Source organism: Oncorhynchus kisutch, linkage group LG1 (genome assembly GCF_002021735.2).
Source record: "Oncorhynchus kisutch isolate 150728-3 linkage group LG1, Okis_V2, whole genome shotgun sequence".
Taxonomy (NCBI): domain Eukaryota; kingdom Metazoa; phylum Chordata; class Actinopteri; order Salmoniformes; family Salmonidae; genus Oncorhynchus; species Oncorhynchus kisutch.
The window spans coordinates 28,059,828-28,073,549 of NC_034174.2; the positions used below are offsets into that span (position 1 = coordinate 28,059,828).

General features: G+C 43.8%; 1 protein-coding gene across 1 annotated transcript; it reads right to left on the reverse strand.

Annotated features, from left to right (window-relative positions):
* Nucleotides 1–219: 219 nt before the first annotated feature.
* Nucleotides 220–7,703, reverse strand: dhrs3b (dehydrogenase/reductase (SDR family) member 3b). Its single transcript, XM_020490907.2, has 6 exons — nt 7,030–7,703; nt 2,144–2,287; nt 1,662–1,781; nt 1,012–1,250; nt 793–918; nt 220–699 (listed from the first exon to the last, which is right to left on the reverse strand). Exons 1-6 carry the CDS (start codon nt 7,222–7,224, stop codon nt 615–617), a joined length of 909 nt encoding a protein of 302 aa, XP_020346496.1. The 5' UTR covers nt 7,225–7,703; the 3' UTR covers nt 220–614.
* Between the last annotated feature and the right edge of the window lie 6,019 nt (nt 7,704–13,722).

Here is a 13,722-nt window from a genome sequence, read left to right on the forward strand (position 1 = left end):
TTAATAGTTTACTCCATGTGTAACTCTTTGTTGTCTGCTCACACTGCTATGCTTTATCTTGGCCAGGTCGCAGTTGCAAATGAGAACTTGTTCTCAACTAGCCTACCTGGTTAAATAAAGGTGTTCTCAACTAGCCTACCTGGTTAAAAAAAGGTAAAATAAAATAATAAAATAATAAAAAGACATTTTCCAGTCTACATGCACAAAGAGACACCTTGGTTCTCTGAAAAAGTATTTTATTAATGTGATTCCATTCAAAGACACATTATTGGTAGGATAAAGAAAGGATCATCAAAAAAATGACTTGTGGAAAAAAGGCTGTTGATCCAGGCAAGTTTTGCATGGTTTATGTTCAATGTGTGAATGGTATTAAGTCCGTCCAACTACACACAGGAGATCAAGAATGTGACCAGGATAAGTTCCAGCAGCTTGTAAGCTAAAGTTACCTGCCGAAGCAACGATACATGCTGAAGTCCCCATGGCACTATGCTGCATACTTTCTAAAGGCTTTCATTGTTTCCCAATGTCCTGTAGCCCATGTATACTTCCCTTCAACATCCTCTGGAGTTAATGAGGTTCCTCTGATATGTATTGACATTCAGGATCCTTTGTGTTTATGTCCTCCCTTTGAATGTATTCATGCAGGTATAGGTTCCAGAAAACTTGTGGATCTCTTCAAGTGCAGCCTGTGGCATAAAGCTAGGGTGTGGAGAAAATACAGAGATAGGGGGTTACCTATGAGTGAAAAACATGTGTGTACTTTGAATTGGTCAAAATGACATGAGGCATTACCTTTTGAGGACAACGAGAGCATGCATGGTCCAGGGCATGTAAAGGTAGGCTGTGTTAGTCCTGACTGCATCCACAGTCCTTTCAGCAACTGTCTCTGGCTTGAGGGGAGGGAAGAGCGCTGGAAACCTACAGGACCAGAAAAACCAGCAAGATTAGGTATGCAGTAACTGCAATACATGGTTTCATCTAAACTAGGGTGTGAAGAACCATGTTGCTCACCTGACTCTCATACCCTGGAACATCTCAGTGTTGGTGTGGAAGGGGAGCACGGTGGTGCAACCCACCCCGGGACAGTCCAGCAGGCCCAGAGTCAGGCTCTCCATGAAGGCCAGGGAGGAGGCCTTGGAGGTGCAGTAATCTATGGCCCCAGGGATGGGCGATTGGGAGAGGATGGAGTTTATACAGACTACGTGGCCATGCTGGAGTTCCAGCATCCGTGGCAGGAAGGCCTTTGTAGTCTGGATGGGGGAGAAAAGGGGAGGGAGGGTGGATATGGAAGAAAATGTGCCGTTAAAGACATGAAATAGAGACACACAGGGGAAGCAGGCCCGAGTGGAGCCACAGATTGAGTATACATTTATTTTTAGCTGATGATTGCATTTCTGTCTGCACACAACCTGACAGTTTGATCTATATTCAAACAGAGTGCCATAGGCCTTCTGATTTTCTACCTAGGGGCTGAAGCAGTAAGCCTATCATTTGGAAATACCACTATACTCATGTAAATGAAGCTGAGACTGACATGCCTGCTGGGCGCCCACCTCTGTCAACATGCAGGGTTATTGGCCTCTAAAAGCACTTGTGGAGAATGATAAGATTGATCTATCTATAAGGAAACCCACACCTCTCTAAACCTCAACAACACTTACCCAGAACTGCCCCATTGTGTTGATGTGTTGAGATTTCAAAAGAGAGTCATCGTCGCAGTCCATCAGACTTTTCCCATGGACCACTGCAGCGTTATTCACCAGGATCGTAACATCTCCCACCTGGGGAAAAGAATAACATAGCAAACGTCCAAAAAAAGACTGCGTTTCTATTTCTCCTATAAAGAAGTTATCCACTTTCTACCTACTTTCTTTTCATATGAAGCTATGTAGTAGAGCTGACAGATAGTCATATTCAACACTATTATCTTATCCAGACATTGCAATTGAGGTGTAATCTATATGTCAGATGGTGAAGAGGAATTAAGGAGCTATGAACCCCTGCCAGTTCTGTGGAGGGAAGTAAACAGCAGTGATAGAAACCTTGACCTGTGAGCGTTTTACTGGCTCAAAACAACTTTTTTTATTTGTGTGGATAAAAATTGCTCATTGGATTTACTATGGATCTACTGTAAACAGCATACCTTCTCTCTGACCACCTTGGCCTGCTTGTAAACCTCCTCCCGATTGGCCACGTCGCACAGAAAGTAGTGGCACTCTGTTCCTGATTGGGAGATCTCTTCGCATGTCTCTTTCAGACACTTCTCTGTGCGGCCCCACAGGATCACCTAAGAAAGGAAACATATTGAAGGTAAACTAGCCATGGGTTACAAAATAGGGTTAGAAAATGACTGACAATGAAGTTGTGCTATACTATGTAATATGCTCTGAATAGAAGGCGAACAAGTAACTCAGCTGCTTGAATAGTAATATCTAGCTTTTTAACAATCAGCGATCTGTACATTTATTGTTGTCCAAATCCTGAGAAAAACGTGACTAAAATAAGTTTAATGGTGTTGGATTCTGGCTTGAAATATACTTATTCATGTTGCCATACTAGAACTTATTGATTACTTTACATGTCAAATAAATGTATATGTTGGGGCTCAATGAAGGGTGAACAGGGACTTTGTGTATGCAAAGTTACTGAGTGAGACAGAAAATGTATTATGAATTATTAAACATGTTATTAAACATGGATATTAATATTCTTAAGGAAGTAGGCAAAGAGCAACAGTCTAGTCTCAGTTCCTGATAACGCAGGCCAGTTGCTGTGGAACTAGGACAAGGAAGGATGTGGAACTCAACTCAAAATACGGTCAACAGTTGAAGAGAGATGAAACCTCTGGGAGGGGGGCCAGAGGGGCCCACCTCGAAGACCATCTAATGGAACTACTGTCCTATCTCACACACACACACACACACACTTCAAGGATTATGAAGGTTCTAAACTTAGGGAGGACCATGACAATACCAGTAAGAGGAACCTACTGAGTTTCTGCCTAACAACAGAGAAGGATGTTTATCTTAGACATACAACGAGGTGACTCCTAGGCAAAAGGTATAAATATGTGCTTGTGTGATTTGTATGTTGTGTCTGCAGCTAAAGCTTTGGGTTGAGTAAACCTTGGTTTGAGCTTTTACTAGTCGTCCGTTTGAGTTTTTACTCTCTTTGCTCAGAAGCTAACAATGGGTAGCCAAAACCAAATAACTATACCAACAACTCATGCTCTCAATAAGTGCATAGACATTTCATGTTTGCAGCATTTGGTCAAAAAGGATGAGAAGACATTGTTTGGTTGAAATGATCATTTAATTCATAGAACAGAGAGGCCATTTTTAGGTGCAACAAATAGTTTTAGAGTGAGATAAAGCAGGTGGAGTTGCAGTATGAATGAACTGTCTCTTCATCAGCCTGGTGAGGCTAAATGAAGCTCAGTCATTAGAGCAGAGAACATGGAGTAGGATGGAGGTGGGGGGCAGCGATTGGGCAATTAGATCTGTCAGGGTCTTTGGAGTCAGGGTCTTTGGGGTCAGGGAAAGGTAATGAAATAAGGTGTTGAGCCCCCCTCATCTCTCAAACACACATTCTCAAAGAGATTACACAGCCTGTTGGGCACATGAGCCCAGTCATTTCTGGTCAGGGAGTCTGAAAACAGTGAGTGTGTGAAGTACTGAGGGGGCCAATGTAGGGCTTGGCTGGTTGCCTGTGACCCAGGTTAATATTTGAGCAGAAAGAAAGTGATCCTGTGTGTATGTGTGTGTTTGTGTGTGTCTGGGTGTGTGCAAGAACTTGCATGTCTTTCACCCACCCTTACAGTATGATATCAATGTTGTGTAACTATAACAATCCTAATTCTAATAGGGAAGATCACTTAAACACAAGTACAGGTCACAGTGACATCCTTGTCCTGATGGAGAAGAGCACATTGACAGCCAGGGGCTATAAGCACATATTTCTTTAGGAATTAATAGGAGGATAGTATATCTCAACCTCTCAAACATGCATAGCTTTCCAAAGGTTGCCTAAGGTTTTGCTGCTATCTGTCTTGTTTTACTGCAACACCACATCTAGGGCAATCTGATCAGCTGTCTGTGATTTACATAATGGAAGCACTAAGCGAATGAGACTTTAAAGTGAAACGTTTGCTTTGGGGCCTTCATTCATTTGAGTGGGAGGATCACAATCTGCATGACATGTAGTTTCTATCAGTTCCAAGACTTCAACATGGTTGTCTTTCCACTGGATGGGTCTTTGTTTGCTTTTTTGTTTGCTTCCTTTGCCAGCCCATTTTAGTAATCAGAAGAGATGGACAAGTGGCAAGTGGGTCTAGTTAAATGACTGAAAGCCTTTTATAGGATTTAATCCAAACAGTATTCACACTGTGTTTTCCTGTTATTTAATTCATTATGCTTATCTGCCAGTGCCAACACAAACAATTGCCAGTTAAATCTAGAGCTATCAGTTTAGGATGCCTACGTGTTGAGGTAAAACTAATTCTAAATTCCCTCACATCAGGTGACTAAGTATCTCTGATAAACCAGTGATTACTCTGAAGTGCCATATCTGACAAGATGAAACAACATTCACCAATTGTGTAAAACTGATGGTCTATTCAAGGACAGTAAGTCTTCGCCATTACAGAGGGCTGATGTGTCAGGGTGCAATGATGAACTGGCGGTGTGGTCATCCACATGCCTACACCACAACACAATTATATTTCACAAGGGAAAACCTGGGTTCAAGGATGGGCATGAACCCTTCTCTTCACAGCAGCTGTAGAGGGGCAAACAGGGAGAGAGGGCTTTGGGAGTTCAGGAGGCAGTCGCCTGTCCTGCTGCTGTCTAATTAGTGCAGAGATAGCAGGGTCAGTTGCAGGGCAATACCCAGCTGGGAGCAGCGTGCTTCCTGCACACACACACGCACACACACAAGCACAAACACACACACAAAGACACACTATATAGTGCTTCAACTAATCAACCTGGGTAGAGGCATATGTTCCCAGTTCTCCAGATGAGAAGCCAGGTCTGAGAAAGATTGCATTATCCCTTCGTTTTCTAAATTGTACTTCTTCCACATGTTCACAATATTATGATCAAAATATTGAGTTTCAAAACTGACCCCCCTTTGTTGTGAAGAAGCAAATGATAGCTTTTAAAAGCCACAGGTTTCCTCCGGGTTCTTCCATGAGAAGATGTTGATGGAAGGATGATGAGCGAGGCCAAAGCACTTTAACTTAAAATGTTTTTTTTATTATTTTTTTTTAGCTCAGACAGTAATAAGCTGCAATTTTACATGAGGAAAAGGCCACATAAAAGAACAGCAATTATAAACCGGTTCGTTTGAGGCATGAATGCTGACAAAACACTTATTTTTACTGCTCTAATTACGTTGGTAACCAGTTTATAATAGCAATAAGGCACCTCTGGGGTTTGTGGTATATGACCAATATCCAGGCACTCCGTGTTGGGTCGTGCATAAAGACCCGCCCTTAGCCATGGTATATTGGCTGTATACCACACCCCCTCTGGCCTTATTACTTAAATAACAACTAAGACTCTGTCGTTTGAAACATGGCAATTCATAAAGCTAGTCATTATTGGTCTAAGTTACATGGCGAACATGCAACTATCTTTTGATTTGATTTTGATTTGTAAAAGGGGGATGTGGTATTCATATGAAATCCTTGTGACATGATTATGTCTCAATCTGTGTGTCCGGGAGGTGTAAAATGGACTGGACTCTGTCCATTACACATGAGAGCAAACAGAACACCACGGTGGCTCACTATGCACTCAGCTGTGTAATGTTTGAAGAAAGTTATAATAGGAATAGTGGGTAATCTGACCAGTAGTAGATGCTTGGCGGGGACTGTCAATGTAGTCACTGAGGTATTTCAAACCTAAGTGACTGCTCCTTGTTAGGGAGGGGGATGGGGGTGGAGACAGGCTATTTATAAGACCCCTGGCTGGATGGTGAATGTTTAGGATGGGCGAGGCAGCTAAAACATGTCACCTTCCTCTGTAGGCTTGATTTCACCTCAATAATGAACTCAATGTAAGGTCATTTCTGCCTTTCTGGTTTGCTTGAAAAACACATCTGAATCTGTTTTATTCTGGCAATGTGATGTTTTATGTTGGCACTTGGCATAGGTAAGTGTTCCTTTGCTGGTCCCAGATGAACAACAACACTTATTCTTAGAGGATTATGTGATTAGCTTTCAAACATGTTTCTTCAGAGAGTTTCAAGTAGAAAAAAGAAGCACACATTCATCCCAAATCCATAGTAGGGTGTTGTTATCAATTGATCAGTTCTGCTGGCATTCATAAACCAATAAAACTTTATTCTGGACATGAATGATGCCTGATCTCATCCACTATACATTTTCAGCCATAACTCCTATTCCGGAGCTTTGGATGAACAAATATAATTCTGTGCTTCACTATATCATGGCAGCGGTCAAACGGTCAGAGGGGGACCATCGATTTCTGCAGACATGCCCTCTGGTTGACCTACTCTGTTGTGCAACTTGTACCAAAACTGAGAACCCTGTCCTGCAATCTCAACGGCCCATTTACTCCTAAAGTCATGACACCCTGCATTCATATTGGAAGAAACAATAGATTGGAGTAACACATGGGCAAACCGATGTCTTTGCCCTCAACAATGTACCTAGGCAAACATATGGAGATTTTGGTAAAGGAGGATGGGGGTGGGGCAGTACTACATCAATAAAAAATAATATTTTTGTCAATAAATGTGTGTAAATAAGACTATGTATAGCACAGGAGGTGTTCAGAGGTACAGGTTGGTACAGGGTATGAACTCAGTCATTGTTATAACCATATAATTAACAAGTACTAAATTCAAAAGATATGAAAACCTGCACAGGTGTGGGCTAATACTGGCTATTTTGAGTACTCCTATTGTCTAGGCTAAGTAGACCGACTCACTTTTAATGCGCAACAAGTTGCAGAATAAAAACAAAAAATTGAGAAACTAAACGCATGCATCTGTTTAATTTACCTTTTTAGCGCCCTGCTTGGCAAACTCTTGAGCCAGGTGACGACCAATACCTCGCCCCCCGCCTGTGATCAGCACCACCTCCTTGGTCAGGGTTCTCCGTCTACTTGGTTGCAGTAAGCACACGCTTGCTTTCAATATGTAGTATAGAATGTGGATGGGGAACAGCACCATACAGCCCAAACACTTAAAATCCATGTTACTTCTTGTACAGTAACCTAAATTCTCAGAACAACTTTCGAACACAGAAACACAAGTTCAGTAACGATGTCCTCCAATCGTGATGTCCTTGGCAGAGCAGAGTTCAATATTAGGTTTTTAGGTAATTATCGGGTTAAAACTAATAGCAGACTAAAGTAGGCTACTGCAGCACTTGATGTCAAAATGTCCTACAATGATAAGCTCGTCAATATACGGAGCTCAAGCATGTTTCTCGATTTATTCAGAATACTGGCAAAACTATGTTATTTGATTCAATACCTCTTTACACCGGTAGTACTTTGTTACTTTTAACAAAACTGAACTCGATTAACCTAAAGAAGGCGCGAGTGTCTCCAAAGGCATGCGCTACGGAATCGTCTACAACAAGTGTGTTGTGTTCCTTCCTTTAGACGTTACCGCCTCTGACTCTGGCAGCTTAATTTATAGAGCTCTGACTACCCGTTCTCGCAGTGCTGGAAAGACCTGCGATCTGAAGGGAGTTTTTTAAAGACCATTAATCCTGATTGGCAGGTTGACTGGTGAGGAATATATTTATTGACTGTGTCGGCTGTGAATGGTTGTCTCGCTCCCCACCCCGGAGAAACGTTGGCCACCACTGCTGTGAAGGCATATTTCAGTTGCTCCCACTCTCTGATAAGTAATAGTTGGATACGTTTCTCATGCACTTTAGAAGTGGCATAACCTGCTTTGATAATTTACTTGGATTACTTTGATGGCACTTTGATGAGGCAACATTCACCCAAACTGGTTTAAGGGGTTGGTCGCAGTATCCAGGTTGTGTGCACACACACAATCTCTGAAACTGAGAGCTGGCGGGGAGTAGATGTGTCAAGTGACTGGATTCGAAAATATTTGGTGGAAAAAAGTGAAGGGAAAATAGGAAGCACAAAATTCTGCAGGAGCAAGCAGCAAAGAAACAAAATAAGTTAACATGCCAGCAGCAGATTCTTTCAGATACCTCCAAATCAGGAATTTCTTAAGGACACATATCCCATATTAAGCCAAACAATCCTAGACTTTATGATGTGCTATACAGGCCCACATTGAGGCATCCACAGATACTATTAAAAGGGCTTGGGAGCAGGAACTTGGTTCAGAATACTCAGATGAGTAGGACTGGGTAGAAGCTCTCCGGAATATAAACCACAGTTCAGTGAATGCCAGACACAACCTTGTTCAGTTTAAGGTGATACACAGGTTACATTACTCAAACGTTATACTGCATACAATATTCCCAGACACCTCACAACTGTGAGAGGAACAAGTAGGATGAGGGGACTATGACCGACTTATTTTGGACATGTCCTAAATTACAGTTGAAGTCGGAAGTTTACATTCAGTTAGGTTGGAGTCATTAAAACTCGTTTTTCAACCACTCCACAAATTTCTTGTCAACAAACTATAGTTTTGGCAAGTCGGTTAAGGCATCTACATTGTTCATGACACATGTAATTTTTCCAACAATTGTTACAGACAGATTATTTCACTTATAATACACTTTCTCACAATTACAGTGGGTCAGAAGTTTACATTCACTAAGTTGACTGTGCCTTTAAACAGCTTGGAAAATTCCAGAAAAGTATGTAATGGCTTTAGAAGCTTCTGATAGGCTAATTGGCATAATTTGAGGTGTACCTGTGGATGTATTTTAAGGCCTACCTTCAAACTCAGTGCCTCTTGGCTTGACATCATGGGAAAATCAAAAGAAATCAGCCAAGACCTCAGAAAAAAATGGTATACCTCCACAAGTCTGGTTCATCCTTGGGAGCAAGTACCAAATGCCTGAAGGTACCACATTCATCTGTACAAACAGTATGCAAGAATAAACACCATGGGACCACGCAGCCGTCATGCCGCTCAGGAAGGAGACGCGTTCTGTCTCCTAGAGATGAATGTACTTTGGTGCGAAAAGTGCAAATCAATCCCAGAACAACAGCAAAGGACCTTGTGAAGATGCTGGAGGAAACAGGTACAAAAGTATCTATATCCACAGTAAAACGAGTATATCGACATAACCTGAAAGGCCACTCAGCAAGGAAGAAGCCACTGCTCCAAAACCGCCATAAAAAAGCCAGACTACGGTTTACAACTGCACATGGGGACAAAGATCGTGCTTTTTGGAGAAATGTCCTCTGGTCTGATGAAACAAAAATAGAACTGTTTGGCCATAATGACCATCGTTATGTTTGGAGGAAAAAGGGGGAGGCTTGCAACCCGAAGAACACCATCCCAACCGTGAAGCACGGTGTTGGCAGCATCATGTTGAGGGGTTGCTTTGCTGCAGGAGGGACTGGTGCACTTCACAAAATAGATGGCATCATGAGGATGGAACATTATGTGGATATATTGAAGCAACATCTCAAGACATTAGTCAGGAAGTTAAAGCTTGGTCGCAAATTGGTCTTCCAAATGGAAAGGACCCCAAGCACACTTCCAAAGTTGTGGCAAAATGGCTTTTAAGGACAACAAAGTCAAAGTATTGGAGTGGCCATCACAAAGCCCTGACCTCAACCATATAGAAAATTTGTGGGCAGAACTGAAAAAGCGTGTGCGAGCAAAGAGGCCTAACCACCTGACTCATTTACACCAGCTCTGTCAGGAGGAATGGGCCAAAATTCACCCAATTTATTGTGGGAAGATTGTGGAAGGCTACCTGAAACGTATGACCCAAGTTAAACAATTTAAAGGCAATGCTACCAAATACTAATTGAGTGTATGTAAGCTTCTGACCCACTGGGAATGTGATGAAAGAAATAAAAGCTGAAATAAATAATTTTCTCTACTGTTATTCTGACATTTCACATTCTGAAAATAAAGTGGTGATCCTAACTGACCTAAAACAGGGAATATTTACTAGGATTAAATGTCAGGAATTCTGACATTCTGCCCACAACACCTCCCCCTCAGACGCCAGTGACGGAGGATGTTGATTAAGGCAGCCCCCCACATCTCTCTGATTCACAGGGGTCAGGTTAAATGCAGAAGACAAATATCAGCTGAATCCATTCAGTTGTGCAACTGACTAGATATCCCATGTGCCCTGCTTTTGCTGCTCTAAGAGCAGTTTGAGTCAACTGGGTCTAATGCGGCTTAAGCGCAGAACTGTACCGTGTCATCAATTTATGTTGCTGTTTTAGGAGCATCATGAGTATACAGGGGGCATTGCTTCGAACAGAACAGTGTCAACTAGATATTGCTGCTCTAAGAGCAGCTTGAGTCAACTGGGTCTTCTGCTGCTCTAAGAGCAGAACTATCAGTACTGGACATCAACATATTCAGTACTCCATATTCCTCTTTTCCTAAAATGTTTTATTGCCTTTGTCAGATCCGGATGGAGTCAGAACATCCAGCTCATCATACTGGGGTAGACCGCCTACTTCACAGCATGTCACAACACACACTATAAGGAATTGTTTTCTATTTAATCTAAATAATCTATATCTCTATGAAATTAAGTTGAACCAACGTGGACCAGATGCTGAATTAAGCACCAAACAGAACTGACTAAAACAGAGTCACTACATGAACTTGTTCAATAAGAAACACTTTTTAGTTTTTGTTTTCTGTTGTGAAATGATTTGCTACGGTTTGCCTTAATGAATACGACCCTTATCGTACCCCACAATTTACAAATACCCATAACAGGGTTTCCTATGAGTATATCCTTCACTCTTAGAATAAAAAAACAAATCTAGACCATAAAAGGGTTCTTCAGCTGTGCCCATACGAGGACCCTTTCAAGAACCCGTTTGATATGGAAGCTTTTGGGGTTCCATATAGAACCCTTTCTACCTGGAACCAAAAAGGGGTCTCTTTTGGGGAAAGCCAAACAACCCTTTTGGAACCCTTTTTTAAAAAGCGAGTAATAGTGGTTTGTGGTCCTCTAACAGGTACCTGTTTAATTTTTAATTCCAAGGGAAGCCAGGCTTCCCCTTAAAAATTACAAAAAAACAACATACAAAATAATTTATCTGTCGTCTCTGTATTTCATAAATTTCTTTGAATTCACAAGAGGCTGAATCTATCTCTGTAACAACTGTCTTGGGAAGAAGGTGAGGACCAAAGCGCAGCATGCTAAGTGTTCATCTTATTTCATGAAAAAACTGAACACTGAAAAACAAACAATAAAGCAACAACCGAAACAGTTCTGTCTGGTGCAGACACACAAAGACTGAAAATAACCACCCACCAAACACAATCGAAAACAGGCTACCTAAATATGGTTCTCAATCAGGGACAACGATTGACAGCTGCCTCTGATTGAGAACCATACCAGGCCAAACACAGAAATAGAAAATCATAGAAGAATGAACATTGACAACCCACCCAACTCACGCCCTGATCAAACTAAAACAAAAGACAAAACAAAGGAACTAAGGTCAGAACGTGACAGTACCCCCCCCCCCCCCCAAAGGTGCAGACTCCGGCCGCAAAACCTAAACCTATAGGGGAGGGTCTGGGTGGGTGTCTGTCCGCGGTGGCGGCTCTGGCGCGGGACGTGGACTCCACCATAGTCCTTCTCCGCCTCTCTACACGCCTCCGTGGCCTCTTTAACGTGGCGACCCTCGCCGCCGACCTCGGACTGCGGACCCAAGCCACGGGTCCCGAATGGACGGGAGATTCCGGCAGCACCGGACGGACGGGAGATTCCGGCAGCACCGGAGTGAAGGGCGATTCCGGCAGCTCCTGGCGGACAGACGGGAGACTCTGGCAGCTCCGGACAGACGGGAGACTCTGGCAGCTCCGGACAGACGGGAGACTCTAGCAGCTTCGGACAGACGGGAGACTCTGGCAGCTCAGGACAGACGGGAGACTCTGGCAGCGCTGGGCAAACGGGAGACTCTGGCACTCTCAGGACAGACGGGAGACTCTGGCAGCTCAGGACAGACGGGAGACTCTGGCAGCGCTGGGCAGGAGGAAGGCTCTGGCAGCGCTGCACAGGCGGGAGCACCTGTAGGAAGGAGATGGAGAGACAGCCTGGTGCGGGGGGCTGCCACCGGAGGGCTGGTGCGTGGAGGTGGCACCGGATAGACCAACCCGTGGAGGTGCACTGGAGGTCTCGAGCACCGAGCCTGCCCAACCTTACCTGGCTGAATGCTCCCCGTAGCCAGGCCAGTGCGGCAAGGTGGAATAGCCTTCACTGGGCTGTGCTGGTGAACAAGAGACACCATGCGTAGGGCTGGTGCCATGTACACCGGCCCGAGGAGACACACTGGAGACCAGATGCGCTGAGCCGGCTTCATGGCACCTGGCTCGATGCCCACTCTAGCCCGGCCGATACGAGGCGCTGCAATGTACCACACCGGGCTATGCACACGCACCGGGGACACCGTGCGCCTCACGGCATAACACGGTGCCTGCCCAGTCCCTCTCTCTCCACGGTAAGCACGGGGAGTTGGCTCAGGTCTCCTACCTGACTTAGTGTTAATTAATTATTCCTGTGTGTTAATTCTCCCCGTGTGCTCCCCCCAATACATTTTTGGGGCTGCCTCTCGGGCTTCCAACCATGCCGCCGTGCTGCCTCCTCATACCACCGCCTCTCGGCTTTCGCTGCCTCCAGCTCAGCCTTGGGGCGGCGATATTCTCCAGCCTGTGCCCAGGGTCCCTTGCCATCCAGAATCTCCTCCCATGTCCAGGAGTCCTGCGACCGCTGCTGCTGCTGCTGCTGCTTACCATGCTGCTTGGTCCTTTGGTGGTGGGTGGTTCTGTAACGACTGTCTTGGGAAGAAGGTGAGGACCAAAGCGCGGCGTGGTAAGTGTTCATCTTATTTAATGAAAAAACTGAACACTGAATAACAAACAACAAAGAAACAACCGAAACAGTTCTGTCTGGTGCAGACACACAAAGACTGAAAATAACCACCCACCAAACACAATCGAAAACAGGCTACCTAAATATGGTTCTCAATCAGGGACAACGATTGACAGCTGCCTCTGATTGAGAACCATACCAGGCCAAACACAGAAATAGAAAATCATAGAAAAATGAACATAGACAACCCACCCAACTCACGCCATGACCATACTAAATCAAAAGACAAAACAAAGGAACTAAGGTCAGAACGTGACAATCTCACCACCCCTTTGTCTCTGTATTTGTAGCCCATCTCTGCTATCTGGTCAAAAAGAGTATGACATTGTTTCCACCCATAGCATTAAATGCAAGGAAACCAGCGAGCATTTGGCCTCCCTCGATGAAAAAGCATATAATAGTAGCCAATCAGCGTTGAGATAAACTGAGTGAGCTCACCTGTGAATGGTCCTGGCGCACCAAAAACAGTCTCAAGGGAAACCCGTTTGGATTTGGCTTCAGACCAATCACATCACATTAGCAGAACATTTTAATTGTTGTATCCTGTTTTGTTGTTGTCCTCCGGTGGCTAGGTTGCTAGCTAAAATTGTCTCTTTCCTAAATTAGTCATGGGATTTGGAATTTTGTTTTAACTTAATTCTCAATACTGGCCAATGATTATA